A 26,978-nucleotide genomic window follows, 5' to 3' on the forward strand; every position below is an offset into this window, starting at 1 on the left:
AGTGATAATATGGACTTCGTCTGCAGGGCGCATCTAACAAGGAGGGTCTTTCTCACGAGTCGCCGCTTTCTTTCGAACTTGATTCGAGATTGAGTATCCTATACTCCGACATGCCAATATCTAGCCCCAACGTGATTATTAGAGTTGTTATATCTTCCTATCGATACGTTGTAAATATCTAACATGTAAAAAAGTAGACTGTTGTATGTTGTAGTATGAATTAAGGAGAGGAAAGTGGGTCCATCGTGATTGATAATGTCAATTGACCAATAGAAGCCTTCAATATACCTGAGTATTTATGGCTCCGTCGATCGCCAACGTCTTATGTCATCTAACCGCCTCCGCCGCTGGGAATCCACTTGATTTTTCGATTATTCAACATCCCGATGCCTCGGCTAGTCATATAATCATCCCATCGCCTCTGCATTTGTCATGCTTCTTACAAACTCCAAGTGCTGCACCATTTCAATAGAAACCGAGATACGATCTTCTCATATCTAATTCCGGACAATGGGCGATGACACAGCTAAACCGAGTGGTCGCAAACGCGGCCGTCCGCGAACTGTGACCGATGATCAAGAAGTACCAGAGGTGGGTCATATCCCAACGCTCCAAGCCAAGCGCATATGTATGCTTATAATCATTAATTTATAGAGACGTCGCAAACAACTCCGGCTCGCGCAGCAGGCATATCGCAAAAGAAAGGAGACCACGATCGGTAACCTCCAGAATCGCGTACACGAATTAGAAACCGGCATCGAGAATATCAGCCAGTCTTTCCTCTCCTTCAGTAGTCTTCTTATAGAAGAGCAACTTCTTTCACAATATCCACATATCGCATCGGCTCTTCAAACCATAACTCAGCAATGCGTGTCGCTTGCGAAGGCCGGGAGTGATGATCCGACTGAGGGAGCCCTCACCCTCGTTCGGGCCGCAAAAGACTCTCAAGCCACAAATAATAATTCAGCCGCATATTCAGAAGCTTCGACCGATGCCGAGGATATAATACGATCAGCCGCTATGGGCTGGCCCGGCCCTCCTACTCCACCATATCAAAGTCAATCTATCCTTCCATTCGACCTCGCCATGTCATCACCCACTGTTCAATTTCCTCATATCACTCCGCCATTATCGAACTCCCCTTCAACACTAGATCTCCTCTCTAGTAATATAGTGCCTGACAGGCAGTGGAATATCGCACAACGTCTAGTCCGAACTTGCTGTCAGGGCGGATATCGCCTTCTCATCGACAATCCAAACAGCCCCGCAGTCCCGCATATCTTCGGGTCTGTTCTGAGTCTGCCAGAACGCAATCGTATGATCTCAGGCTTTTCCGATGTCATTCAGGACAAGACCGGTGCCTTGACGGATCACAAGGCTAATGTGCTTCACGCCCTTCAGTCCAATATGAACACATTCACGAACGAACAACTCCAGGTCTCGTCTAAAATATGGCAAATCGCGCTCGAATCAGCTTCCGGTGAGTGGCTGGACGCCATCGGAGTGCAAGGATACCTGCGCGACAAGAGAGCGATCTTTGAGAACATGCCTGATTCCTCTGGCCGTCTTGAATACTCTGTCTCGCCATCAATTGATATGACGACCTTCATCAAATGTGAGTATTTGGGAACGGCATGTCTTGAAGCAGTCCACTAATGCCACTGTAGCCCTTGCAAAAGAAGCCATATGCGTTGGGAATGGACCGGCATTCCGACGACAGAGCGTTGAAAGGGCTCTTCGTCTGGCAACGATGAATGTGCCGTGGGATTTCGAGAATCTTTGTGATTTATAACACCATTTGTACCTGTAAAATATAATGCACGCCCCAACTTCCCAGAAGAATGTCCCACTCGTGCATCCAGTTGGTCACATTAGATCATCCTACCATGGTAGAGCAGTGGTCACTAGCACCCTCAAGTGCACGAGTCGGTCGCCAAGCGTGTCGTATGATAGCTGCGATGATAATATATGCCCCTTGTTGAAATTGGGCATTCCTGAGATTTCTAGCAAGAGGTCATGATCAGGAAGCCATCTATACCATTGAAGTTGGTCGTATCATCTCAGGAATCATGATACATATTGGTCTTCTCGTTTCTCTTCCTTGGTTCCTGGTTGATACGAAGTGAATTAGAAATGACCTAACCTACGGAGTATAGACTTATAGATTACCTTCTAGCACCTTCAAGCTCTTGGACCTTCAATCTACTCAACATAGTGCGAATGTTACAATTGTATTGGGATGAACTACTATAGAATGACTATTTTTTCGATCGCGGTCCCCAAAAACTACTATGGAATCGTGTTGAGCAATGAAAATTAGCATACTTATCTCATGCGCATCCTCCATCTCAGCTTTCCAAGCAATTTTCCACTTTTACGCCCTTCGGTGACATGTGGATCTCCGGTTAGCATCGCAGGAGGGGTCGTCTTCGCAGTCGTCATTGGCTCGGCGTGACTCACCTTAAAGGATCAGACCTCTCGATATTTGAAGCAGTGATAAAGTCATCACAGAGCCAACTTGAGTCATTGCGCCTCGGTTTTTGTGTTTAAATTCTGTTCTTCCCGTTGAAGTTGCGGTGTTCCGAACTTATCCGACTAGCATTTCTTGCATTCCCTCAACATTATGACCGCGACAACTCAATCAACTCCATTCGGCAAGCCGATGCTGAAGCACTGGCTGTTCGATCCTGCCTATAAGAACCTGAACCATGGGTCATTTGGTGCCCATCCGATTCCGGTTAAGGACGCACAGCGTGCCTTCATGGATCTCGCCGATGTGCGGCCAGATCCATACATCCGCCGATACCACGCGAAGTATCTAGACGAAGCTCGTGAGGCTGTCGCGAAGCTCCTCAACGCTCGGCGTGAGGAGTGCGTGTTTGTTAAAAATGCGACTACCGGCGTAGCGACGGTACTGTATAACTTGGATTTCCAACCGGGTGAGGCTCTTATTTACTTTGAGCCCGTCTACGGTGCTGTTGAGAAGGGTGTTATCTCGCTCCAAGAGCATAGCTCTCTGCAGCCCCGGAAAGTATCTTTCCAGTTCCCCATCACCGAAGACGAGCTAGAACGCCGTTTCCGCGAGGTGATTCGCCGAACTCGTGAAGAGGGACTGAAAGTCCGGGCCAGCGTCTTCGATGCCATCGTCAGCAATCCGGGTGTGCGCTTCCCTTTTGAACGGATTACTGCAATCTGCCGTGAAGAGGGTATTTTGAGCGTCATCGATGCTGCGCACGGCATTGGAAATATCCATCTCGATATGGAGAAGCTACAGCCTGACTTCCTGGTATCAAATTGTCACAAGTATGAACTATCCCCAGTATTCTATCCTTTCCAATAACTTCAGCAAAATTACAAATATTGACTCGGCTTCATAAAGATGGCTCTACACACCCCGCAGCTGTGCAGTCCTCTACGTTCCACGACGTAACCAGCATCTTATGCGCACCACCTTGCCAACATCTTGGGGATTTATCCCAGCCCCGGCTTCTCCCGCGATTAACGCCTCGGTGCTGCAGGACCCGAACGCTCCCGTGACAAAGACTGCCTTTGAGCAACTCTTCGAGTTCGTCGCCACCACTGATGACTCCGCGTACATTTGCGTCGCAGCAGCGTTGAAATTCCGCGCTGAAGTCTGCGGAGGCGAGGATGCTATTATTGCCTACACCCAACGTGTCGCAAATGAAGGCGCAGACGCTGTTGCTGCCGCTCTCGGTACCGATGTCTTGCAAGAACCTGATCTGAAGCCTGGACAGGAGAGCCGTATGCGCCAGTGTGCCATGACTACAGTCCGGTTGCCTATTGCTGTTGCTTCTGCCGGAAATGAGGAATCCTCCGACAAAACCGCTTTGGTTGTGTTGTCTGAGGAAGAAGCTCCTAAGGCAGCTGCTTGGATCCAGACGCAGTTGACGGACGAACACAACACTTTCCTGCCAGTCTTCCACCATGGCCCTTGGCTATGGACTCGTCTGAGTGGCCAGACTTACTTGGAGACAAGTGATTTTGAATCTGTTGGGGTTGTCTTGCGTGAGCTTTCTGAACGGGTTGCGAAGAAGGAGTTCAAGGCTTGATATTGTCTATATTTAGCATTGATTAAGTTGCAACAATTGCAACAATCACTAGAGACGTTCATAACCACGCTTATATTGCAGCCAGCAGTCATAATTAGGTCAAATCTAGGGTGGCGATACTGCCTACAACAGGTGTAGGAGTAGTCCTTTTTAGGGCTAGCCTTACAAGTTCAGACAGGGCAAATGTCGAGTGAACTAAAGATTCTTCAGACCAAATTAGGACAGAAAACAGGGACTGAAGATTATTGCGCCATCCAAGCATTGGTAGAATATGTTGCCTTTCTTTCGCCATATCACACCTTTGCGGGGTCTCCGGGTTCTTTAAATATCAATTCTCAAACCCCAAGGTCCTCTAAATTAATCTATTTGAAGTATACTGAAACCATCATGTCTGTCGCAAAGGAATTCGAAGCAGCCAATGCCAAATACGCCGCATCCTTCACCAAGGGCGACCTGCAGCTACCCCCACAGCGGTACGTCGATGACGCTCATTCTAACTCCAACTTTTACCCCGGTCCCCTGCAAAAGACACATCTGACTGTATTTCAGAAAGACAGCCGTGGTGGCTTGCATGGATGCGCGCCTCGGTCCGTATACTCCGCAGTACTTCTGACTTCTGATGGATGATACTCACACCTAAGTATCCTAAAGATCCCGCTCGCGCCCTCGGTCTTGAAGAAGGCGATGTCCATGTAATCCGCAATGCCGGCGGCAGAGCCACAGATGCACTGCGCAGCGTCATCATCTCGCAGCAGCTGCTTGGCACCCGCGAGATCGTTATCGTGCATCATGTACGCAACCCCTACAAACCAAGACTAAGCCTAGACCCTGGCTTGCATCTTGTCAACTTTTGGACCAATTGCTGATTACCTTTAGACAAACTGTGGAATGCTCACTTTTACCGACGAGGAACTCAAAGATAAGATCCGTGCGGATCTACACCAGAACGCCGATCATATTGCGTTTTTGGCTTTCAAGGATGTCGAGCAGAGTGTTCGGGATGACATTAAGATATTGAAGGATAGTCCTCTTGTCTTGGATGTTCCTATCACAGGCTATGTGTATGAAGTTGAGACTGGAAAGATTGTTCGGGTTAAAGAGAATTAGTGATTGACACAATCGACATTTTCTGACCTTCGATGCTAAGATATATACTAGCAGCAATCTATAAATGTGACCAAATTCCTGTGCTACTAGACCGAACCTAGGGCTATGCATGTATGAGATGAATCCTGGGTCATGTACAATTTTGGCAAGTATGTAGCATACCACAACTATACTTATGGCTTAAAAAGAGAAAGAGAGAGAGAGAGAGACAAAGAGTAGAGAAAAAGATATAACGCCCTCGGATGCTCCGACAATAAAAAGATCGCCAATGGCCAAGGAATCAGATCCCACACGAAAAATATACAAAGTGGTTATACTCTAGACGGACACCCTTTAGGCTGTCATGGCCTGCCAATCCTCAACAGGTGTTTATCGTCTTCTGGCTCCCTTGATCACCAGACTACCAACGATACCCGCGACGAGAGCCAAGCCACTAACAATCGCGACGCCTACCAGACCCTCCTTGGCGACTTTATCATCGATGAGCGACCCAAGGCTGGCAGCCTGGAGGTTTGCGGGCTCCTTCTCCAGGAGCAAATCGTTGTATCGGCGGGCTTCGCCGTAGTTCCCTAGCTTGAAGTTGCCGAGGGCTAGATAATAGAGGCATTCGCGTCGTCGCTCCGGAGCTCCACGGAAGATCTCTGAAAGCAAGCGAACGCCTTCTTGCTGTTCGGAACGGATGTTGGATTTGATCAGACCCTATAGTCAATGCCAACCCCGCATAGGCGGGGAACACCGGTCAGCGCGGGCACACCTGATCAGGACTGGATAAACGATACCCATGCGTAGTTGAACTTTGTCTGGATCCCGACATAGTCGCCTTCTTTCTCGTATTGGGCTCTCAGGACCTGTAGCTCCGCGGGTTTCAAGGGACTGTGTCGGTGATAGTCAAGTCAGTTCGGACGATTCCGATATTTTCTTTCGGAGTTTCCGCAGAAAACAAACCTTTCCGCATCAGCAGCGTCTGGAGTGACATAACAAGTCAGCAAGTCAGTCTTCAAACATCAGGCATCAGGCAATCGGTCGGAACCACCTACATGGAAGATTGGACATGGCGAGATATGCAGTTGGTGGTTAGGACGGAAGAATATTGATTAGAACGAAAGTTTCAACAATTTGATTGTAGTTTGTCGAAAGTAAGAGTCGTGGTCACGTTGGGCGTGAAGGCAAAAGCGAGGACGGAGAAATCACAGGCTCAACGTCACTTTGCGGAGGAGCAACATATGTGGCTGTGCTGTGGCTGTTGCTGCCGCAACAAACCCAAAACAACCGACTATCCCGACATCTGTATATTGTAACCACCGACACCATGTTGCTCGACGAGGACCCAGGAACTGTATGTGCTAATCTATTTGCTCTCATGATTTAGGCCTAAGAAATTCACTGACGCCTTCAGCTCATCCACCACACGATCGGCAACTTCAACATCCACCCCGATAAACAAGCCATCACACGCATCAATGACTCGCTCTCAACCCTCCAGCAATCGCGCGATCTGCGCATTCGCGAGGCCGAGTCGGCAATGCGAAAGCTTTCACGTCACTTGAATTCTCTATCTACGCAGCATGAAGAAGCCGTGGCCGTACACGACTCGGGCAAACACGCGGCGGAGATTGTAGAGTTGGACACCAAGAAGTTTCGCATTGCCAAAGCTGCATCGGAGCTAGAAATTGAAAGCGAGCGCCTGGAGAGCGAGCTGGAGATGCTTAAGGAAAGACTGGTCGACCTAGAGTCTCAGGGTCTCGAGGGCGACGAAACAACTCGGCGCGAGCGTGAGGCTGATGATGCGACAATGTTTGTGCCTGTGTCTCGGTCTTGGATTGATACTCTTGCTAATATCTATCTAGTCTGCGCCTCAAGATATTCCGTTCGCTTGGTGTTGATATCGAGCCCGATGAGGCGGGTAATTTCAACAGAGCGGTCATTCGCAATAGCCGCAAGGGCGATGTTCATGTCGTTAATATCGACCCGAAGTTCTCCCGCTTCTTCTACGCAAACTACTTCTGGTCAACGATGCAAGGATGATCATGCCGATCGATGGTTTGTGGGTGTCTGTGCTCTCTGGCGTTTTTTTTTTCTTTGGAGGCTGGAAGTCGTGTTTTTCAATCGCTGTTGGTGTTTCTATACCCTTGGATTATTTTCTGTCATGAGTGATACAATTCTTCTTATATATTTCAGCTCTATGGCTGCCTGGACATAGCATATTGTCGGGTAGTAGAGTGTTCACTCCGATGCCGGCTGCTGTTGTAGGCGCTCTTGTAAAGCTTGAATGACCTTCTTCCGGTCTGCATCCGATACGGTCCTATTAAGCAGTTGAGAAGAGACATCATAGGGGAGAACTCTTTCTGCAGCATCCAGAAGCTCCCCCTTCTGGATTTCCGACAAGTCCATACCCCAGAATGCGACCCATTGCTCGGCGAACTCGACGAGGTTTTGCTCCACGCGGTCCATATCGGGGATATCACATCCATCCCAGGTCAATATCATCTCTTTTGTAATCGAGCCAGACTCGGCGTCTTCTGTGGTTCCATATCGTGTTTCCACACCCAGAGGGCCAATCCCAAGTTCCTCTGCACGGGCATTCCAAAGTGCCTGCTTCAAGGTTCCGTCCCGTTCAATCGTCATCCAGAACAACGGATACGTGCTCCTAGCTAATGTATCACGAACACCCTTGGTTGCCTCGCGCGGGCTCACCAGCACGCCAACCGTCTCGCCCGTGCGCCACCCGACAGGTGCCTGGCGGAAGGTTCCTTCTAGCTCGCGGACGACATTAGGGCCCACTTTGGCCTTCAGTGATTTGCATTGTACCAGTACACGGAGTGCACGTTCTCGTTCCCGCTCCGGGAGGTGCCAAGTGCCAACGAGATCGATGCCGGCATCGTCACGACCGCCGATGCGGTCGAGGCTTAGCGCATAACGACGTAGGGTTTTGAGAACGGTATACTCGTAGTGTGTGCCGACATGTACCGAACTCGCCACCGGAAGAGAAATATGCTCGGCGTAAGAGAGAAATGTCGTCAAATCATTGTGGTGTTGCGAGGGCGGAGATGGGGCCGAGGGGAGTTTAAAGAGCCGGCGGGTGAACGGTGTCAGCTCATTATAGACTCTGGAGCTGGAAAAGCAACGACGGGCATCTTGTCTGACTCTCAAGGGAGAATATCCGGCAGCAAGGCCATGGTGCAGTCGCAACAGGCGCATTGAGTGATGTGAGAAAGACAAGCCCGCCTCACCGCATTAGAGCTTCTCTCCGCATTTGCTCCGCTTCTTTCAGGCATTCTGCCGATCTTTCTCAAGCTACTTCAAGCTTGTTTCATTTTCTTTTCGAGTCGCTACCATGGCTGACATTCTCACGCAGCTCCAGACTTGCCTGGATCAGGTAAAATGAATCGAGCAGAACGTACATTTAAACCCTTGCTCACTATACAAAATAGCTCGCAACACAATTCTACGCAACGCTTGGCTATCTCACAACATACCACGACAATGCCCCTACAACACCACCGCCTAATGTCCCCGACGCAGCACCAGCCTTAGCCAAGATGGCCAAGAACTCGTCCTCGCCACCGGTCCCAGCAGCCGTCGCAAACAAAGTGGGGGGTGCAGCCGTCGTTGCTGGAAATGCATCACCCCCGCTTGCACCCCCTCAACAACCCGGAGCTGCACCGGGGACAGCACCAGAAGGTGGAGATCCCAACCTTCCTCCCGCGCCGGACTCACCCAGCACATTTGCGAGTCGGCAGCGGGAACTTGCGCGCGATCTGATTATCAAGGAACAGCAGATCGAGTACCTTATCTCTGTGCTTCCTGGAATTGGCGCTTCCGAGGCCGAGCAAGAGAGCAGAATCCGGGAACTGGAGACAGAGCTCAGAGACGTTGAGAAAGAGCGCGCTGCGAAAGTGCGGGAGTTGAGAAAGTTGCGGACTCGGCTGGAGGATGTTCTCGGTGCTGTCGCGGTGGGTATCCATGGAGATGGGTACTCTCAGAATTGATCATGTGTTCTTAGGATATATGGTTTATGTGCACTTTGGGAGTTATACGAGACAGATAGGACTGGCGTGGGGTTTCATTATTTTTGCTATATTCTCGGCGCTATGTGAGGGGGGGGGGGGGTTTTAAACCAGGCCAGGGGGGTAATTGAAAGAAGACAAATCGGTGGTGCACGGTTTTTCACCGGAAGGGGAGGCGCTTTGGATAACCCCCCCCCCCCCCCCCCCCCCCCCCCCCCCCCCCCCCCCCCCCCCCCCCCCCCCCCCCCCCCCCCCCCCCCCCCCCCCCCTTTTACCGATTGCACAGACACATGAATAACTCACGAATACCACATGATAATACCATTTCAATGTTATATACAAGTCATTTTGTAGGGATTGGGCCTGGCAATCCACCAGGTAACAGCACCTGCTGCCACCCTCTTAGCCCATATTAAAATAGACCCCCTGAATACTGTTCATCGCTTGATGCTTTATCACCTAAGATTTCTTAGTCCAAAAAAGTACTTAAATAAGCGCCGTGCCCATGATCTTTCTTCACAGCACACACCTTCCAGGTTTTCTCTCCTCTTTTCTCTTAATAGAAAGAACTGTCAACACTGTCTCGTCTCATTAAGATGCATTATCATTCTATGGCAGAGCGCTGGGCATTCGATGGCCACCCTGAATTTCTATATATCGTTGTCATATTCCAGGATGGCGACGACTAGTTTTGGATACATGTGTCCGATATAGTCGGGCGCCCAGAGGATCTACTCTCCATTATCGATCAATCCCGCCTCGAGAAGATGGTCTCACACAATGCCTCGACTTTGCCAAGCCGGACGTCTACATCAAGCAGCCCCGGCTCACTGGCTACGACGACTCAGCATCACTCGGCCTAGACCTACTCCAACAAGCACGAATCTGTGAGGTTTTGATGAAAATTCCACATGAGAACGTCGCCCGCTATCTTGGCTGCGTGGTAAAGGCCGGCCGGATTACTGGGCTTTGCTTCTAGAAGTATGAGGAGATTCTTGATGGCTGCCTTAGGGACGGACGCTCGGTCAACCAGGAAATTTGTCTCCAATACGTCAAGGCCGGCATCTATCATCTTCATGCCCTTGGTCTTGTCCATAACGATCCTCACCTACGTAACGTTATGTTTAGGTACCGAGACCATGATAGGCTAGTGATTATCGACTTCGATTCGTGTGCCGTTCAGGGAAATTTACTCCCTGAAAAGCGAGCCGCATTGCCTGAAGGTATCTGCACCGCGGAGTTTGAGAATGATGATTTTGCTTTGAACAAACTCCGGGAAGATCTTGATACAATGGTGAGAAGTGGGGGAAAAGTGATGGTTTGGTCAAAATCATGAACACATACTCCCTGAATGGCCTCAAGGTGCTGATTATGTATCTTGGCCAAGTAGGCGTCATTGGGAAGTGTGATTTTTTACTTTTCTTATGTTGCTGAAAGAAATGGGAGGTACCAAATCGAGCACAAGAGCTTGGAGAAACAATGAGTATGAACGGGAGGAAGAGGTATACATCTTTCTCAAGTACTTCTAGGTAAATTCAACGGAGAAGTCTTGCACGCGAGTTTCGAAAACAGCATGCCTGTCGATGTGTCCGCTGCGATTGAAAAAAAAGGAGGGAGAAGGCTCCTGATTTTACAGGGTTTATGCCTGAATATGCCTTAGTAGGATAAAAAAGTCTCGTTCGTAACATTGCACTATTCTGAGGTCTAGACGGGAAATTCTTCTATTCATATCTCGCCGTACGAAGAAGAGTATACGCGATCCCACTCTATTCAGAAATCATATCCGAGTCCTACACCCCCTTGGAAGTCAAATTCAAGTATGCAGAATCTAATGCATGTGAATATGCTGAAGCCAATAAATGGCATATGCAGAAAAGAAAATGATTTCTATGGTTAAAACAACAAACCCGTGTATAAACGTGCTTGGATGTTGTAAAAAGAAAAACATAGAAAGAAAACGCCCGGTGTATGATCATAAGGAGAATCAAAGATGTAATAATGAATGCTAACGCCTTCTCCTTTTCCGGGTATCACAAAACGAAACCAGCGAGCCACTAGCATTAGGGCAGAAATAAAAATCAAAAAAGATCACAAAAAGATCAAATGGAAGCAGAAAAAGAAACCGCAGACGTATATGGAGAACCGAAGAACATGAAAAGAATGCGAGCTAAGGCAAGAAAACAAAAGATAAGAGAAGAGAATTTACTTGAAAAGATTGCGGTATTCACGCATGCGAGCCTCTTGGGTCTCGCGCTTGTCCCGCTTGACGCGGTTCAAGCTCGTGTCAGCCATCTCCTGCTTCTTTTTAGCAAGCTCCATTATCTTCTCCTCAATGCTGCCCCTCATCACGAATTGGAAGGTTTGCACGGGGCGAGTTTGGCCAAGGCGATGAACACGGTCAATCGCTTGAGCAACGGCAGCTGGGTTGTACTGCGGCTCCATGATGAAGATGCGCGAGGCAGAAGTCAAATTGAGGGCGACACCGCCGGCACCAATGGTTGTCAAAAGAACTTTGATATTGTCATTGTTGGCAAATTCCTCGAGGGCCTTTGTGCGTGCTGCAAGAGTCATAGTACCATCAAGTCGGGTAAACCCGTCAAGCCCGTTGTTTTGCAAGGCAATCTCAATGAGATCCAGGTGCGAGGTCCATCCGGAAAACACAACACTCTTGATAGGTGACTCGCCTTCAAGCTTCTTGCTGTCTTCAACACTTTGCTTGAGATAGTTGACCAATGCAGTGGTTTTGGTGTGCGGGCCTTCGTATTCACCCAAATTCTTGCCCAGCTTCCGGGTTTGCCGCTCACTTTCCTTTTGGGCCTCGTATTCTTCAAAGCCAGCAGGCGTGATGGTCGAGTATTTCAAGTTGATCCAGCCTTCGCACCTCGGGCAACGCGTCTCAGTCTCGGGATGCGAATCGTAGGTTTGTTTCCAGCCAGAGAAGCAACCGGGGCAGAAGATATCGAAACATGGTAGGACAATAGCCATCGGAGCGTCACGGTCGACAGCTCCCATTGGATTCAAAGGTTCATCGAGTTCTCGATTACAATTGCCACATCGGGGGACCGAAGCTTGCTGCATTAGCGCGAACATCTCATATGCCTTCTTGTCTATGGCTGCCGGGGTGTCCTCCGGTTTGTTCTCCTCCAAGTCAATTGCATCGTTAACAGATAATCCCTTGACTCTCTCCCGGTCTGTAATATCAAGAAGCTCTTTCCCGTGTGCACTGACTTGGCGGAGAATCATCATGGCCTTCAAAACATGGTGATACATCCGGCCACCTATCTTGCGTTTGTCCTGACCAGCAATGACACTCATCATCACATTTGATTCCGCGCGGAAGAACTCATGCAATTGCTGTTCTTGCTCACTGAAATCTAGTGTGATGATATTGTCTTCCCTGGGTGGTAGATTGATTTTGTCCTTGACTCTGCGCAAGGTGAATGAATCTACCAGAACTCGCAGCCTCGCAAGTACATTGGGATCACCATTTTTGACCGGGTTGGATACATGTTGGGAAAATTGGCTTCGTTGGTCGTAAGGAGCAATCCGTAAAAACTTGGTCACGGACAGGAGATCTTCCATGCGGTTTTGGATTGGGGTTCCGGTAACCGACCACCGACGCTCAGAGTGGAGCCCAAGGATCGCCTTGGTCTGTGCCGCATTTTGTTCTCTGATGATATGAGCTTCGTCAAGAACGATTCGGAACATGTTCATTTTTGTTAAAGGACTGAGTTTTCCACTTTTGGCACCACGCCCCGAGATCTCGCTGAGAATGGTACTGTATGTCGTGATAATAATATCAAATTCGGAAAGCGCCTTGAAATCAGTGATGCGCGATGGGCCGTGGAAGACATAGTAGCTGATGGAGTTTGGCTTCAGATGGTCTTTGATCTGTGTAACCCAGTTGCTCACTGCACTCAACGGGACAACTAATAGTGTTGTTCGTGTGTTGCGAATTCCCGGAGCTCGGCGAACAAGAACGGGATCAGGAGCCATATCGGTCCATTCTTGAGCTAACCCAAGCGATGAGGTGATCAACGAAAGAATACTCAGAGTCTTACCCAGGCCCATCATATCAGCCAACAACCCACCTAGGGCCTCCTCGGGCTTTTGCCCTGAAATCATACCAGTAATGATCTCGCGGTATTGGGTCCTCCCGTTGGGCGCAAGTTCCATTCGCCACAAGGAATTATTGTCTTCTTCTTTTCGGCCAAATTTGCGCGGCTTTTCTTTCTCTGTCATAAACCAAAGGGCTTGCTTTTGATGATGAAGCATCGGTGTGGTGATGTGATTAGACGGCTCCATCGTCGGAATGTTCGCGTTGGCAAGCTGGTCGAACATCTTCATGACTGCATCATTAGCCTCTTCAGCAGTTCGCGCTTCATATCGGACAACTGGCCCTGGGCGTGACCGCGCGGAGTTGTTGGCGGCAGCGCTTGCGGCGGCAAGTTGGCGTCGGCTCTCTGCATGTGGGTTGAACACAGTAGTTCCTTTGTCCACAGAATTCGGAGGACCCAGCCAGATGTTGCGGTGAGAGAGAAAATTGCCGACAGCCTCTGCGTGCTTTCGTTGGCCGTAGATATTGAGGGTTGCACGCCACAGCCCGGAGGTAGGAGCCCAAATTTCTTCATTCGGCGAGGTTCTTCGGATATCCAATAAGGCTGTCACCTCGATAAAATCTGTTTCGGAATCCAGGAGCGGACACAGTCCTTGTGCCGTTTTAGGATCAATTGTACCGAAAACTTTGCCGTGGGGGTCCGCGACGTCGATCTGAAAATTGCCTTTCACGGGCTGGCGTCGCAGGTCTAGTTTGATAGACGGCCAAGCGTGCGACCAGTCGGTAAAAACAGAGGGACCGGGTCTAGGGACTGTATGGGCCATGATCATTGCGTTTTCAATCTTGCCGAAGCAGACACGCTGGGCGCTGAGATCTGTTGAACCAGTGCATAGGACTTCGTCATCTTCCTTAGGTGTGTTCGCAAGGTCTAGAAAAATATTAGATTGGTTCAACACAATCCGCAGAAATAAAACAGCTCATACCCGCTGTCAAATCCACCACGTTGAGTGTAGTGGGAATTGGTGTTGATTTCGCATCATCCTCTTTCATCCATTTCCCAAGCCCGCTATTTCCAGAGATTGAGACCGGTCCGTTCGCCATATTCGGTTTCTCATGCTCGGTTTTGACCTTCTTCGTCGGTTGGTTCTTCCGTTTTTCAACTCCATAGACATTTTCAATCAAATTGGGTCGATAGGTCATGTCTTCATCCTCACTCATCTCGCGGTGACTTCTTTTCGTGTCGCTTTCCATGTCCTCATCATGGGTGGTGGTGAACTGCACTGTCAGATTGGAGTCTGGCTTCACAACCGGGGTCGAGATCGATGGCACACTTGGAGATGTGCGACTAGTGGATTGGTGAAAGCGTGTATCGGCTGCAGTGCCCGCGGTAGCCATGGGAGAGCCAGGAGATGAACTATTTCCGTGGTGTTTTCCTGTACATTCCAAAAGTAAGCCCTGGGAATCCGTGGGGTCGAGATGCATGGGGTCTGTCGGAGAAGAAGTGACAAGAGAAGATGAATTGTGGGAAGAAAGACTTGAAGGTGGATCAAGCGAATTGAGAGCGCAAGGGGAAACAGAGTCGGTTGGCCAAAGAGACTTTGTATGCATAACCGGAGTATCCATCTGAGGAGCAGTAGGGAGACGAAATTCAGCCGAATGCATCATATCCGCAGACATGGGTCGAGTGTCTATCTGGGTGTCAAGATGGACAGATGCCTCAGGTATGTCAAGAAGGACTCTAGGCATGGCCGAAGTATCCATTGTGTTCACATGAGTAGGTGTAGAAACATGGGAAGAAGCATCAGGGAAAGCAGGAGAAGAAAGCGCAGAAGAATAAGTCATGGGCCTAGTGTTATCCGAGGTAAATTCACGGGACATAGCGACGGCACCCACGGGAGACAAATCACTCGCTGGGGAAGAAGCAAAGGGAGGATTACCATTGCTTTGAGCTTGTCTTTTAGCGCCCTTGGGGTTCAAGAGCATCGCAGCATGAGATGCCATGATGTTTGTAATGGTAGTCGAAAAACCCGGGATAGGCTTTGGTCGGATTCAGGGTTGGGCGATGCTGTGAAAGAGAACTGATGAAAGTCAGTTGATGAGAGAGGCAACAAGGCTGGGTATTTGTTTCACTTGCCGTGGTTGGAAATATAGGACCAAGTTCTGCCAGACTGGCAAGCTTTACGTCCAGGCTCAAATGTGAGAAGTATTCGCAGCGGTGTCGAGTGATTTAGGATGAGAGATAGGCGGTTGCGATTTGGGATTGATTAATTGCCTGACCTGTCATAGGGTTTGCTTGTGAGGGGGTATCAATCAAGTTCAAGACCCTTGAGCCTTGATATCATGTGTCAAATACTAACGTCGCAGCGCAGTGATTAAGCAAACGGTGTGGCCAACGAAAGGTGCGTCTTCCAGACGCGAGGGTCGCGAAATCTCCGGCGTCATTGAAAGTGAGAGATAAGGAAGAGTAACACGGGCAACACTAGTTGCGCTGTTGCCTCAGTCACCGACGTATGTTTCCCAGGGGAAATCACGTCGTTTTCCTGATCGCGATCGAGTCGGCGCCTTGTCGTTTGCCTCGTCGAAGGAATCGTGGGTGGCTCTTGTACCGGTCGAGGGAAGTGTCTTTGACCTCGAGTCGTTCTGGCTGTAGGTCTTTTAGTTCGCGCAACTTCTTTGCTCAAGTCAGTCGCAAGCTCGGTCGCGTTGTTAGGAACTCGAAATGACGAAGTCCTTCTTCCACTGAAGTCTGTGCCTCGGAGAAACCCGCCGATAAGATCTTATCAGTACTCGCGCGCTTACCTGCGTGCTTCTTGGCGTTCATTTTCCGTTTTAGTGCTTAGCCCTTGCCGCTTTCTGCCACTGAGTAAAATTGAGCAGCCACCCTTTCTTCCAAGATTGGAATTTGTATACTTCTGATTTAAATGAACTGCTTTGACTTGCCTGACTATGATATTTTAATCCATAAATGAATTAATGCTCTACTACTGTATGTTTATGTGGTGCTGAACTAGTTAGTTAATCATCACCTGGTCATCATGTAAGCTGGATGACTGCGCCTGAGCGCACCTGGGCAGCCTAGGCCCATCCAAATGCAGTTTTTGAGCACAACTCTTGACCGTTGAAATAGTAGCTTCCACGTCGATGCCACCGGCGACATGAAAGCTACTGTAATTGCCGATTATCTAAAGGACCTCGGCAGCCATTGGCAAGAATGCCATGGTAACTGCTTTCCAGTTGGTTCTCGAAGGCCGTGGGCCTCCCGATCTCAAAGACAAAGTGATATCCACGATTTTGCGTGGCAAACCGGTCAAATGCAACAAATTAGACATTAGATCGAACATCTGGCCCAACACGGACTGATCACGGACATGTTTGATGTCGAAAAGACCCACAAAGCCCTAAAGGATCAAGATCAACAGGGAGATTACTGGAAGTCTGTGGGGAATAAATTAGAGGATAAGATCTTCGGCATGAGCGAGCCCTCGAGAGATGGTGATATACCTATTCATTTCGTTGACCCAGAGGTTTAGCTATTTGAAATCTTAGCCTATAACCAGCTCATGCACCCGCAGAACTTCGATCTCGGTCTCGTGGTGGAAGAGGTGTGTCGATTTCTAGCCTAATGTATTGCAAGCATAGTTATAAGGTACTTCATGCTACATACACACGTGGGAGTTGTTTGAAGATGTCAATATTTTCGAATGTTGTTGCATAGATAGTATTTGCTTAGGTCGTGGAATATTAGCTCTTATGGGTCGATATCGAATGAACGAATTCTTAAACCCTTTACACACTAGGCAGACTGAGTAGCCAGATTCAGGTCATAGAACCACTGCGCCCATTTACGCAGAGGTTGACTCTCAGCTCTAAGCCGGCCATGCGAAGGAGGGCAGGTCGGTTTGACCCTAAATAGAACAGTGAGCTGGACCAGGTCCGATGAGTAGGTCATATGGAAAAGAAAGATGATCATGGCCGATGTGACATTTGTGATTCCAGGAAGGTGCGATGGAGGGTATCGCACTTTGGGAAGGCACGTGGGTTGGGGGTATAAAAGGGTCCCTTCCCCCCAAATTCTCTTCTCTTTTTCTTCTCCTCTGCCCATCCCTCTGACCACCATCTCGCCGTAGCCCCCACGAGACAGTGTAGGCAGAGGGTGCCGTAGCACATGCGGCTTCACCTACCACAGGGACCATAACATTACCATATGTATGAGGTCCATGTAGGTCTGCATCAAACAACAAACTGGGCTTTCTCGTAGACGTTCCTGAAGTCGTGGCTCTCATTGTCACTTGACAAGTCCCACGGAATACATGAGGGGTGTAAATCTCCGTAGCCGAAGACGCGTGGCTTTGAGTTGTTTACCTAGCCTAGAGTAATAAGCTGTGTGTGCCTGGATATAAAGTAGACATCTCTAGGGAGATATTAATGCATCCATTCAGAGATCTCACCTTAAGGCGATAGATTCTTCTGAATCCAATATAGCAGTTTCAAGAGGTCCTCGCAGATGGTCCCAACACGACAGATACCTTTCAAACGTGTAAACCAACGTCTCTGTGTCACAGCACAATATATAACAGAACGAAGTATCAATCTTGTAAGATATGTGTTGGAGTAAGTCCACAAGCCACTTACTGTTACTTTGGTTTATGTAGGCCTTTGGGTGAATTCCTTCATCTAATATCCAATATGGTGTAGTGACTAACATCGTCGTCTACCCCAGCCTGGCTACATGCTGCAGTCACATGCTAGTACTAGCTAACCGGTTATTATATTTGACTCAAAGAATAGACGATAAAGGTATCATGTAATTAGGTCTCATCAATATGCTACATGAGGCAGATCGCCCAATCAATGCGCCATAGCCTAAGGTAACCCCAACAGCCAAAGAATGTCTATATACAACAAGGAAATCTCCCAAATCATGAGCATGTCCAGCAAAGGACTCGTGTGAAATGTCGCAGGAAAAAAAAGGCACGGTCGAATCATGAAGAGGAAGTGGGAACCATTTCCCGAAGGACGGGGACCCGACAAATACCCCGAGAAGACAACGTCGCAGAAGATAGCTGCACATTAAATGAAAAAGAGAAGTAATGTAGGAATGTGGAGAAGTGAAAAGTGAAGAGCGAAGAGCGAAAAGGGTAGTACGACATAATCTAACCTTAGCACCAGGTGAAAACAGGATTTTTGCTCTTGACGGCTTCCAGGCGCTCGACAATCACCTTGCGCTGGTTGCCTTCCATACCCTCTGCAACTGCATAGCCAAGGTCACCCTCGAGATCATCGCTGCCAAATGTGTTGACATGAGGAACACGGAAAGGTACGGCACCGCCGTTTTTGCGATTCTTGTGCTGGCGGGAGTGTGAAGGCCATCCGTCTAGAGAACCTCTAGTGTTTCGGCCGCCGAAGTCATTTATAGTTGCAGGGCTACCGATAGAACCATCAGCACGTTCGCTGTCAGCGTCAGTTCGACCACGGGTAAGTTCGAACCGGTTTGGGTTGGGGAGGTCGCTTAGCGACGAATTCAACCCTAATAAATCGTGTTCGGGGATTGGTTGGGAAGATGCGGATGCACCAATATCCATCTCTTCTTCATCAGGGTCGTAATTCATATGTTGGTTCCTTATATGTTGGTTCCTTTGCTTGTCCGTGGAAGGCGCGCGCATCGGGATAGCAACGGGGACGTCAACTAAGTCATCCCATACACAGACGCGGGTTCGTCGAGTCAGCTCAAGCGGGCCATGATCCGGTTGCTTTAGTGTTTCTACCACATTCCAGGCTTGGCCTTTCATGACAGCAATTTGCCGAGCGAACATGCTCTCTTTGAAATCATCATCTTGCGAAAAGACACCACGCAAAGCCATCTGGGTACCGCTCCACCAGGCCGTGGATGTCAACAATGGAAGGAAATGGTCGCGGGTTCTCTGCGAGAAGGGCTGTCCAATCAAGGAAACTGGTAGGAAAAGCCAACCGAAGGGGAAACTGCGCCACTACAAGTTGTTAGTGTTGGAAGTAACTACCCGCGTATTCGAAAACTTACGGCATCTGGATGTTTCCATGGCCAGGAAAGACTGTTGTCGATGGCACCAAGCTGGACAGAAGCTGACTGTTCCGATGAGGCTAATGGAGTTCCCGTGCGACTGATAGCCATCATTGTTTCATGTCGCCTGTAAGGGTGGAAGGAGGGATTGGAAGTGCCATTTGAATTCACGGAAACAGGACGAGCTGGGGGCATAAGCTCGTCTTCATCGTGCTTAGGCTGTGGGCTAGTCTGTTTTGGGGGCTCTGCCACGATAGAAACCTGCTCTGTCCCCCAGTCAATTTTGACCATCCAGTTGTCCAGACCTCGATCGGTATTTCGCATGATATAATCCAGAATCACAAGCTTCTCCAACTCTTCGCGGAAGGATTGCTTGAGATTCTCGGTCCAGTAGAACCGGCGCTCAGCACTTTCATCACGCGAACCGTCGGGCGAGGGCACATAGCCCGGGTCGTCATCCTCATCGTCGGACTGTGCCCCCGATGGACGACAGGCCTCGTTCCACGGCCGCTTCTTGCGCTTCGGAGCATCCGAGGTGCGGAATCCAGTATTCACCTGGTCAGGCCAGGGATGTTCTCGGAGGAAAATGTTGGCGTCCTTGAATCCCTTAAGGAAGACTTGGAAACTGCCAGCCTTGGGAGGCAGAACTTTCTTGCCTTTCCATGCCTTTCTCCGATCCCAGAAATCGTAGAAGAACGATCTCGAGGATAGTCGTACAATACCGGTGTAAGGGACGAGGTTCGTGCGCAGGCGGGCATCGAGAACGTATGCGGCAGCTTCGGAGACGTAGGAGAGATTGGGAATAAGACACGCGCGACCGAAAAAGCAGGGGAACAAGTTACGGTGGAGCCATTTTGTCCATTTAGGGTTTCGCGAGGCGTACGGCTCTTCGTCCTTTGGCTTGAACACACCCACTACTTTACCTTCAGGGTTTCGAGCAAAGTAGCTGCCCGAGCTTCCTTGCGAGATCATCCGAGGATGTATGTCCATTTCAATTGCAAGACGCACACTTTCAATTATCTCCTCGTACTCGGCGCGGGCTCGCCGTTGCTGACCCTCAAACTCATCCGATTCGAGAGCTTCGGCGGTCACGGGGATAACTCCGGGAGGTGCCTGGAATACTGAATGGTAAATCTCCAGTTTCTCTTCCTCATAGCTCTTCCCTTTGACACGGTTGATCTTGAATTTGGAGGCAATCTCGTCCGCCCATTTTTCGAGCCGCGCATTGATGGCCTTGATATCCACTCCGGAGTTCCGACGGCCTTGAGTATAACCACTGTGTCTGCGTCGATGGGCTGGGGGGGTGTGGAGACCGGACGCCTGCATCTGGGCTCTAGAGGAGACGGGGGCGTATCGGGGAGCGGAGGTGGACGCTGTTGAGAAAGCACCGACATCCTCGTCTTCGGACTCATCGTGGAGGTAGCCTCTTTCCTCTTCGGCCTGGGCGAGCCGGGCGTATCCCGAAGTGGCAGGACGAGTCTTCGGCATTGTTATTGAGGGTGGTTGGATCTATGGAAGATGAAAACGGGGAAAATAACCCGTATGAAAAAGAGAGGAAGGCCGGCAAAAGAACGAAAGCACACCAAACAATGTTTAATCCATCACAGAGAACAGAAGAAGGAAAAGACCGCTGGTGGATAGAATAAAGAGTTGATAGAGTCAAGGCGGTTGAAATAAGTGGTCACCTATGTCCGGACGCCCAAGGGGGCGTCCCGAAAACATTGTTACAGTTAATTTACGCAGGCGGTGTCGTAATTAACGGCAGAACGCGGTAAATTACGTGGGATGGGCAGGTCCACCTAGTTAATAACCGTTATACCATTACGCACCGCCACACTCGGTCTCCACCCCCTAATCGCAAGGGGTCTTAGATGGATGGATGCATCGACTTATTCTGTGCTCTAAAGCCCTTGAAGCTTGGCTAGCACCGTGATCTCCATATGGGACCCCTCTATGACGAATTGGGATATTCAGGGGACGTCAATTCAATACATACGATCAATGTTGGTAAATCTAAATCCGCCACGCTGGCAATATCCGCTCGTGCAGGAAATTATACGCATAAAACCCGTTGATCACCTGTAGGCGAACCAGATAATGCGGAATGGACTCATTTTTTGCGCTTCCAGATATCAAGAGGCTGGGTGGCGTAGAATGAAGAGCTGATTAATTGAATTGTATACATTCTTTGTGAGACAAAACATCAAACGTGACGCCCCTGACATGCCGTATCAAATAATAGTCGATACTGGGGCAATCGTTATCCCGATTGTTATTATCGCGTCTTATCGTCCATCTCAATTCTGCATCTTCTTCCCAACCCCTACCCCCAATCCTCGGCCATCATGTCGTTAATTTAAGTCTTCGTTCTGTTCTTTGGTCTTATTTACTTCTTCAGGCACAAGAATTGTCGGGCCTAAGCCTCTCGCTCCTTTCCGGTATCGATCATTACTGCTCGGAACTTCATATCGAATTGATCACTGAAGGAATTGTCTTGATATAGACCCATTGACCTAGAGTCCTGTTCCGAGTCCGTTGTTCCCAATCGCATTCGCATCCCGTCGCGCGATTCGTTCGACACCTACCCTTTCTCTTTCAATTCGGTTTGAGGCCGGATTTCAATCAACACCCACTTTCCCCCTCCACGGTGGCTTCCACCCTCTATCGGGCGTCGCCCATCGACCCGGCTATCAAATCCCGTTCTTCGCAGGAGCGTGAGTTCCCTTACGACTTGTCCGCCGACAATTCTTCGACCCGTCACGCGTCCAACGGATCGACACAGTTTTCCACGACACTGCCGGATATCAAGAGCGTGACCAAATTCGGCTCAGGCGAGAGCGACGGATACCCAGGCTCTTCTGTTAGCACCTCGCTTCCTGGACTTGCAGCACTGGCTTCGGTCGCTTCGGCACCAACCTCTAATCTTCGGTGCGTTGATACCCCATACCAGTCCTCAATGGAAGCCACCCGTGGACCTTTGGGCGACCTATCTTATTGCGTAATCTTCACTCGGGCACCTGGAGAGCAGTAATCTGGCCCCTCATAAGAATTCGAATCAATTGGCTAATCCATATATTTCCCCTCCCATTTTTAGCTCATCCAGTGATACGAGTATGGGTATGGCAAATATGACCTACGCTACGTCGTCACCAGCGGCTACGACAGGAGGACAAGGGAGTGGACCTGTAAGTGTGAAATATGTGTTATCGGCGCGCTGGGTCTTATCTCTGAGGAGTTATCGAAAGTCTTGGCGCCACTCGATCCGTGCACCCGCTTTTTCCCTTTCCTTATCGACTCAAATCTCTACAATCTTATCATCCTCTTCCTCTTCCTCACTTCTATACCCTCATAATGGCGACCACATTGACTGACGACAAGCGACCTCAATTACAGCCTGTTTGCCAAAATTGCGGCACCTCTACCACGCCCCTGTGGCGTAGGGACGAACTCGGTTCAGTCCTCTGCAACGCATGTGGACTGTTCCTGAAACTGCATGGTCGACCTCGTCCGATAAGCTTGAAAACGGATGTGATTAAAAGTCGCAATCGCGTGAAGACTGGTCAGGGCCCTAAGCGCAAGGTGAGTTCGCGATCAAAAAAATTTTCTCCCCGTCCCCTACGCCCAATCCAATCCCACCTATCTTAGATAAGAACATGCGCTAATCAGGACTGTGATTCTATAGTCAGGCGGCCCTGTCGATACCAATGGCATTCCGCCGCGATCTGAGGCGGGAACTCCTCCTCCCCTCGGCTCGCATGGATACCGTCGCGCGTCGCGCAAGATGTCCTCGGGTCATTCGGATCGTTCCAACTCCCCCGTTTCCCGGACCGAGACACCTGGCTTTGGCTCGATGCACGCGCACAACTCGAATATCGCACCGCAGCACATGTTCGACAGCGTCACCCTAGGCGATAGCATGAACTCCTCCAGCGGCCTCCCCTCCCGCCAGATGCGCCAGCCCTCTCCCTCGGCAGTCGACCGCCAACTCGATTCCCCCCACACCTATGAAAGTCTTCTGGCTCTAAACACATCCCTGAAGACACGCGTCAGTGAACTTGAGTTCGTCAATGAGCTCTTCCGCGGTCGCGTGACGGAACTCGAGCAGAGTGACGCCAGCGCGCGTCGGTCGGAGATGATTGTACGAGACTCCGAGGTTCGTCTGAGACGGTCTCTGGAGGATGCTCAGCGCCGCGAGGAGGATCTCAAGCGTCGTATTAGCGATCTCGAGCGCCAGCTCGGTTCTAGCGGCGCTGGTGACGCCGAGTCCGGCGAGCCGCTCGCAAAAAAGATCCGCCTGTCGGATGTTGTGGAATCTGGCGAGGATGTACTTGTCAAGTCTCCCAAGAGCGTTTAGATCTTGCGGCATCTTGCTATTTCCAGCCCTTTTCCACCTGCTTATTCTCCTCATCATCGGTCCACGGGTAGTACAAGCTTATAAGCTACATTACGTTTGCTGGTCTCATCCAACCTCTGATATTCTTGATACCCTTCATGGCTCCTTCGTCATCACTGGCTGGAACTTTACCCAAAAAAAGCTACTATTGAACGGTCTCGATTTTCCCTTACTTTTGTTATGTCTGGATGTTTCTCCAAACATCTTGTTAATTTGCTTTCCTTGCGGTGCGCTGTACGAACTCTTCCACTATGCTTCTAATACAATACTTGGTCCCTATCCTTCTCTTCTTGCGGAACTCAAGCGTCTGGAAGATCGAATCGGTGATCAAACTGGGAGATGTCTCGTCGTCTGGGTGTTTTGCCCGGGATGTTTCCCTCCATGTGCTAGTTGGCGCTTCCAATGATCATTATTTTAGTTTGCTGCTTTAATAGAGCAATGCAATGCAACAGTTTTTGATTGTTAGGTCAGCTTTTTGTGTCTGAGCGCCGGGATTTCTGTTTTTGATTTATTTGAGGCAACATTCTCGCTTTCTGCGCTGCGATATTCTATATGTATGTTAGGACGGGAATGAAAGTGTCATGCAGAATCTTTGCTCGTAGTGGTTCTAAGAGCTGGGTTGAGTAGAACATGGACGAGCCTAGTAACTACTTGGGGTTGAATAGCAGCGCATATTCTCCAAATGTACAATAATGAAATTGGCCAGGTTCTGGCGTATAAGGTAGGGCAACTCAAATAAAGACAGGCAAAGAAAGTATCAAGTTTATAGAGAAACGGTAGAAATGAGGACCCAAATAATATCCATGAAATGTACTCTATGAGAAGTCATAACAAACTGCAAACAGATCGAGATAGATATGCAAGCAAGAAAGCAATTCATGAGCACATGCCTGCCATGCAGGTACTATTGCGCCTAGATTATCCAACTCAGGCGAGTCGGTCCATCTTCTTATTCATGATGTTATCAATGTTCCTCTCCCGGATGATGGTCCACAGACAAACAGCGATACCAAATAAGCCGGAAACGAAAGTCATGAAATAGGCTGAGCGGTAGCAGCCCAATCCATCGGGACACTCGCGGTCGCCATCGTGGCCGACAACAGAGTGCGCGTCGTAGATATTACCGTACAACAAATTGAAGACATTACCACTGAACACTGGGGCTAGTGTCATGACGCCCCAATTCTGGGACAGGCCACCAATGCCGAAAGTGTGTGCGGTTAGGGAAGGGAAGACGCCAAACAAGAACCCGTAAGCGATTCCAGTGAAGGCGGAGACAACGACGAGGCTGTTCGGGTTGGAAATGGTGGTGCCGGCGAGCTGGGTCAGGGTAAAGACTACCGCTGACAAGAATAAACACCAGATGCGGGACATGCCGAGCTTCTTGACTAGTAGGTCAGAGCCGATGCCGCTAAACAGACGGCCGAGGAAATTGCCGAAGGAGAGAATTGAGACGTGCATGACCTGGCGGTGTTGGATGAACAGGTCTGTTGCGCTGTCGTCGTAGTACAGCCACAGGGCCTTCACGCTATTGCCGATGTTGTTGATGGTCATCAAGCCGATACCGGACAAGAGTGCCATGGTCAAGAAGAGCTGCCAGAACTCGACTTTGCGGAGCATGGCGAGACCTCGGATATCAGTTTGGTGCGCCTCAATGGCCACTTCATCCAAGAAGTCATCGTCAAGTGTATCGAAAGAGGGACGCGGGCGGTCGTGCTTGGATACCAAGTTGGCAGTCTCATCGGCATGGCTGAATGCCCTGCCTTGGGAGTTCGATGCAACAGAGTGCGACCGCGCATGCACGGGGTATTGTTCATGATCAAAAGCGGTAGAGCCATGTAGATCGGAGTCCTCTAGCACGGTATCAAGGTCGCTAGACTCGTGTCCGCCATGTGGGATGGATGAGTACGGCTCGCTGGGGAGGATTCGAAGGAATGGGATTGAGGCAAAGGACAGAATCGAGGTTCCGAGGGCTAGAAGCAGAAGGAAGCGGCCGGTATCGTCCTTGAAAATGAGAGTCGACAGGTTGGACCAGAATAGCGCGCTTAGTCCGAAGGCGGCCATCGGGAAAGCGGTTGCCGTGCCGCGGTGGTCGGGGAAGTTCGATGCCGCTGGAATCATTAGGTTAACTCTATTAAGCAAATTACTTAGTGTAACATACCTGTTTTGATGGCACCGCCAAAGGCAGAGCAACCGCCCATGCCAGTAAGGAAAGCGAAAAGGCATAGGAACACAACCGGCATCGATCCTTGGCCATTATCATATGCTACAGACATTAGAGCTGCTCAATTCCGACAAGGTAACCTCAACACATACCCATATAAATTGGGAAGTAACCCAGGCCTAGGCCAACAGAGCCGATCAGGGCGACAAGTCGGGGACCGCGGGCATCTGTCAATAATCCCATTGGAATTCCCATAGCATACATCCCCAGGTTTCCCGCGACACCCTAGACACTGTTAAAACCCGTTTCCCGACACCGGACATGGCATTACTCACAATAAAGTTGCTCTCGGTGGATGAGAGCTTCATCCGCTGCGCGAATTGCGGCGCCCACGCGGAGTATGCATACTAAGATGGGTTAACCTTAATGGTCCTGAATGGGGATGAGACCGGAGATATCACGCACATTGGTTCCGCATGAGAGGGCGACCAGCGTCCCCGCAATGACAGAAATAATCCGGGCAGTTCGGTGTAGAGAGCCGGACATGATGTCGTTCCTCTACGGTTCGTTTTGGTTGATATCTTGTGCGATACAAGCGCTCTAGGCCCTAGGTAAACAGATGTGAGGCCCACACTGGGAGAAACATCCCCGGAATGAAGGACAAGAAGGGTGAAAAGAGCGAATGGAGTTATATAGGAGGAATTGAAGGAATAAGGCCACTTGGGAGTTTTCAGGAGCTTACACTTAGGTAAGGACTTGGAGATGATCCCGGAGGCCGCGTGGTCGGAACAGCCGTCAAGCAAGTGCCAAGAAAAGGTTGCTCCACGTCAGATGCACAAATAGGAGAATAAACTGATTTCTATAAGGAATCTGAGGAGGGGTAAAAAGAGAAATAGAGATGTAGTAAGAGATGTACTATGTCATCTAAGTTCTACGTTGCATCCCGCGTTGATAACACAGCAATCCGTCAGATTCCCCGAAATTGCGCGAATCGGGACTCGTCATAGTTCGAGTGTACGGCCAAGTGCGTTTCTCCACGCGCGATAAGGATTTGTATTGGATGCCTTACAGCCTTATGTTGCCTGATTTCCAACGGTTTTATATCACCAGGAATATACATGTAGTCAAGTCCAATCAAGTCCG

General features: G+C 49.6%; 11 protein-coding genes across 11 annotated transcripts; 6 read left to right on the top strand and 5 right to left on the bottom strand.

The window, feature by feature from the left end:
• Positions 1-510: 510 nt before the first annotated feature.
• On the top strand, positions 511-1,792 carry LCP9604111_5749 (bZIP transcription factor; the record flags this gene model as incomplete). Its single annotated transcript, XM_039073593.1, has 3 exons — positions 511-591; positions 655-1,615; positions 1,668-1,792. 3 exons carry the CDS (start codon positions 511-513, stop codon positions 1,790-1,792), a joined length of 1,167 nt encoding a protein of 388 aa, XP_038928260.1.
• An 831-nt stretch (positions 1,793-2,623) lies between these two features.
• LCP9604111_5750 (putative aminotransferase family protein (LolT)) lies at positions 2,624-4,070 on the top strand (the record flags this gene model as incomplete). The annotated part of the gene is made up of 2 exons (XM_039073595.1): positions 2,624-3,303; positions 3,380-4,070. 2 exons carry the CDS (start codon positions 2,624-2,626, stop codon positions 4,068-4,070), a joined length of 1,371 nt encoding a protein of 456 aa, XP_038928261.1.
• Positions 4,071-4,457: 387 nt separating this feature from the next.
• LCP9604111_5751 (beta-class carbonic anhydrase) lies at positions 4,458-5,177 on the top strand (the record flags this gene model as incomplete). The annotated part of the gene is made up of 4 exons (XM_039073596.1): positions 4,458-4,543; positions 4,620-4,657; positions 4,722-4,861; positions 4,947-5,177. The coding sequence occupies 4 exons, from the start codon at positions 4,458-4,460 to the stop codon at positions 5,175-5,177; spliced, it is 495 nt and encodes a 164-aa protein (XP_038928262.1).
• A 369-nt stretch (positions 5,178-5,546) lies between these two features.
• Positions 5,547-6,230, bottom strand: LCP9604111_5752 (mitochondrial fission 1 protein; the record flags this gene model as incomplete). The annotated part of the gene is made up of 4 exons (XM_039073597.1): positions 5,547-5,876; positions 5,957-6,050; positions 6,123-6,141; positions 6,215-6,230. The coding sequence occupies 4 exons, from the start codon at positions 6,228-6,230 to the stop codon at positions 5,547-5,549; spliced, it is 459 nt and encodes a 152-aa protein (XP_038928263.1).
• A 256-nt stretch (positions 6,231-6,486) lies between these two features.
• On the top strand, positions 6,487-7,202 carry LCP9604111_5753 (kinetochore Spc24 family protein; the record flags this gene model as incomplete). The annotated part of the gene is made up of 3 exons (XM_039073598.1): positions 6,487-6,513; positions 6,574-6,971; positions 7,025-7,202. The coding sequence occupies 3 exons, from the start codon at positions 6,487-6,489 to the stop codon at positions 7,200-7,202; spliced, it is 603 nt and encodes a 200-aa protein (XP_038928264.1).
• A 198-nt stretch (positions 7,203-7,400) lies between these two features.
• On the bottom strand, positions 7,401-8,375 carry LCP9604111_5754 (uncharacterized protein; the record flags this gene model as incomplete). Its single annotated transcript, XM_039073599.1, has 1 exon — positions 7,401-8,375. The coding sequence occupies one exon, from the start codon at positions 8,373-8,375 to the stop codon at positions 7,401-7,403; it is 975 nt and encodes a 324-aa protein (XP_038928265.1).
• Positions 8,376-8,511: 136 nt separating this feature from the next.
• On the top strand, positions 8,512-9,166 carry LCP9604111_5755 (med21 domain-containing protein; the record flags this gene model as incomplete). The annotated part of the gene is made up of 2 exons (XM_039073600.1): positions 8,512-8,553; positions 8,609-9,166. 2 exons carry the CDS (start codon positions 8,512-8,514, stop codon positions 9,164-9,166), a joined length of 600 nt encoding a protein of 199 aa, XP_038928266.1.
• Positions 9,167-11,386: 2,220 nt separating this feature from the next.
• LCP9604111_5756 (DEAD/DEAH box helicase) lies at positions 11,387-15,242 on the bottom strand (the record flags this gene model as incomplete). The annotated part of the gene is made up of 2 exons (XM_039073601.1): positions 11,387-14,169; positions 14,225-15,242. The coding sequence occupies 2 exons, from the start codon at positions 15,240-15,242 to the stop codon at positions 11,387-11,389; spliced, it is 3,801 nt and encodes a 1,266-aa protein (XP_038928267.1).
• A 3,158-nt stretch (positions 15,243-18,400) lies between these two features.
• LCP9604111_5757 (1-phosphatidylinositol 4-kinase LSB6) lies at positions 18,401-20,766 on the bottom strand (the record flags this gene model as incomplete). Its single annotated transcript, XM_039073602.1, has 2 exons — positions 18,401-19,228; positions 19,279-20,766. 2 exons carry the CDS (start codon positions 20,764-20,766, stop codon positions 18,401-18,403), a joined length of 2,316 nt encoding a protein of 771 aa, XP_038928268.1.
• An 857-nt stretch (positions 20,767-21,623) lies between these two features.
• On the top strand, positions 21,624-23,632 carry LCP9604111_5758 (putative GATA transcription factor (AreB); the record flags this gene model as incomplete). Its single annotated transcript, XM_039073603.1, has 7 exons — positions 21,624-21,628; positions 21,684-21,716; positions 21,782-21,881; positions 21,989-22,206; positions 22,373-22,463; positions 22,672-22,857; positions 22,961-23,632. The coding sequence occupies 7 exons, from the start codon at positions 21,624-21,626 to the stop codon at positions 23,630-23,632; spliced, it is 1,305 nt and encodes a 434-aa protein (XP_038928269.1).
• Positions 23,633-24,598: 966 nt separating this feature from the next.
• On the bottom strand, positions 24,599-26,381 carry LCP9604111_5759 (uncharacterized protein; the record flags this gene model as incomplete). The annotated part of the gene is made up of 5 exons (XM_039073604.1): positions 24,599-25,782; positions 25,833-25,937; positions 25,988-26,120; positions 26,171-26,242; positions 26,301-26,381. The coding sequence occupies 5 exons, from the start codon at positions 26,379-26,381 to the stop codon at positions 24,599-24,601; spliced, it is 1,575 nt and encodes a 524-aa protein (XP_038928270.1).
• Between the last annotated feature and the right edge of the window lie 597 nt (positions 26,382-26,978).

Source organism: Penicillium roqueforti (assembly GCF_015533775.1).
Source record: "Penicillium roqueforti strain LCP96 04111 chromosome Unknown scaffold_14, whole genome shotgun sequence".
Lineage (NCBI taxonomy): Eukaryota > Fungi > Ascomycota > Eurotiomycetes > Eurotiales > Aspergillaceae > Penicillium > Penicillium roqueforti.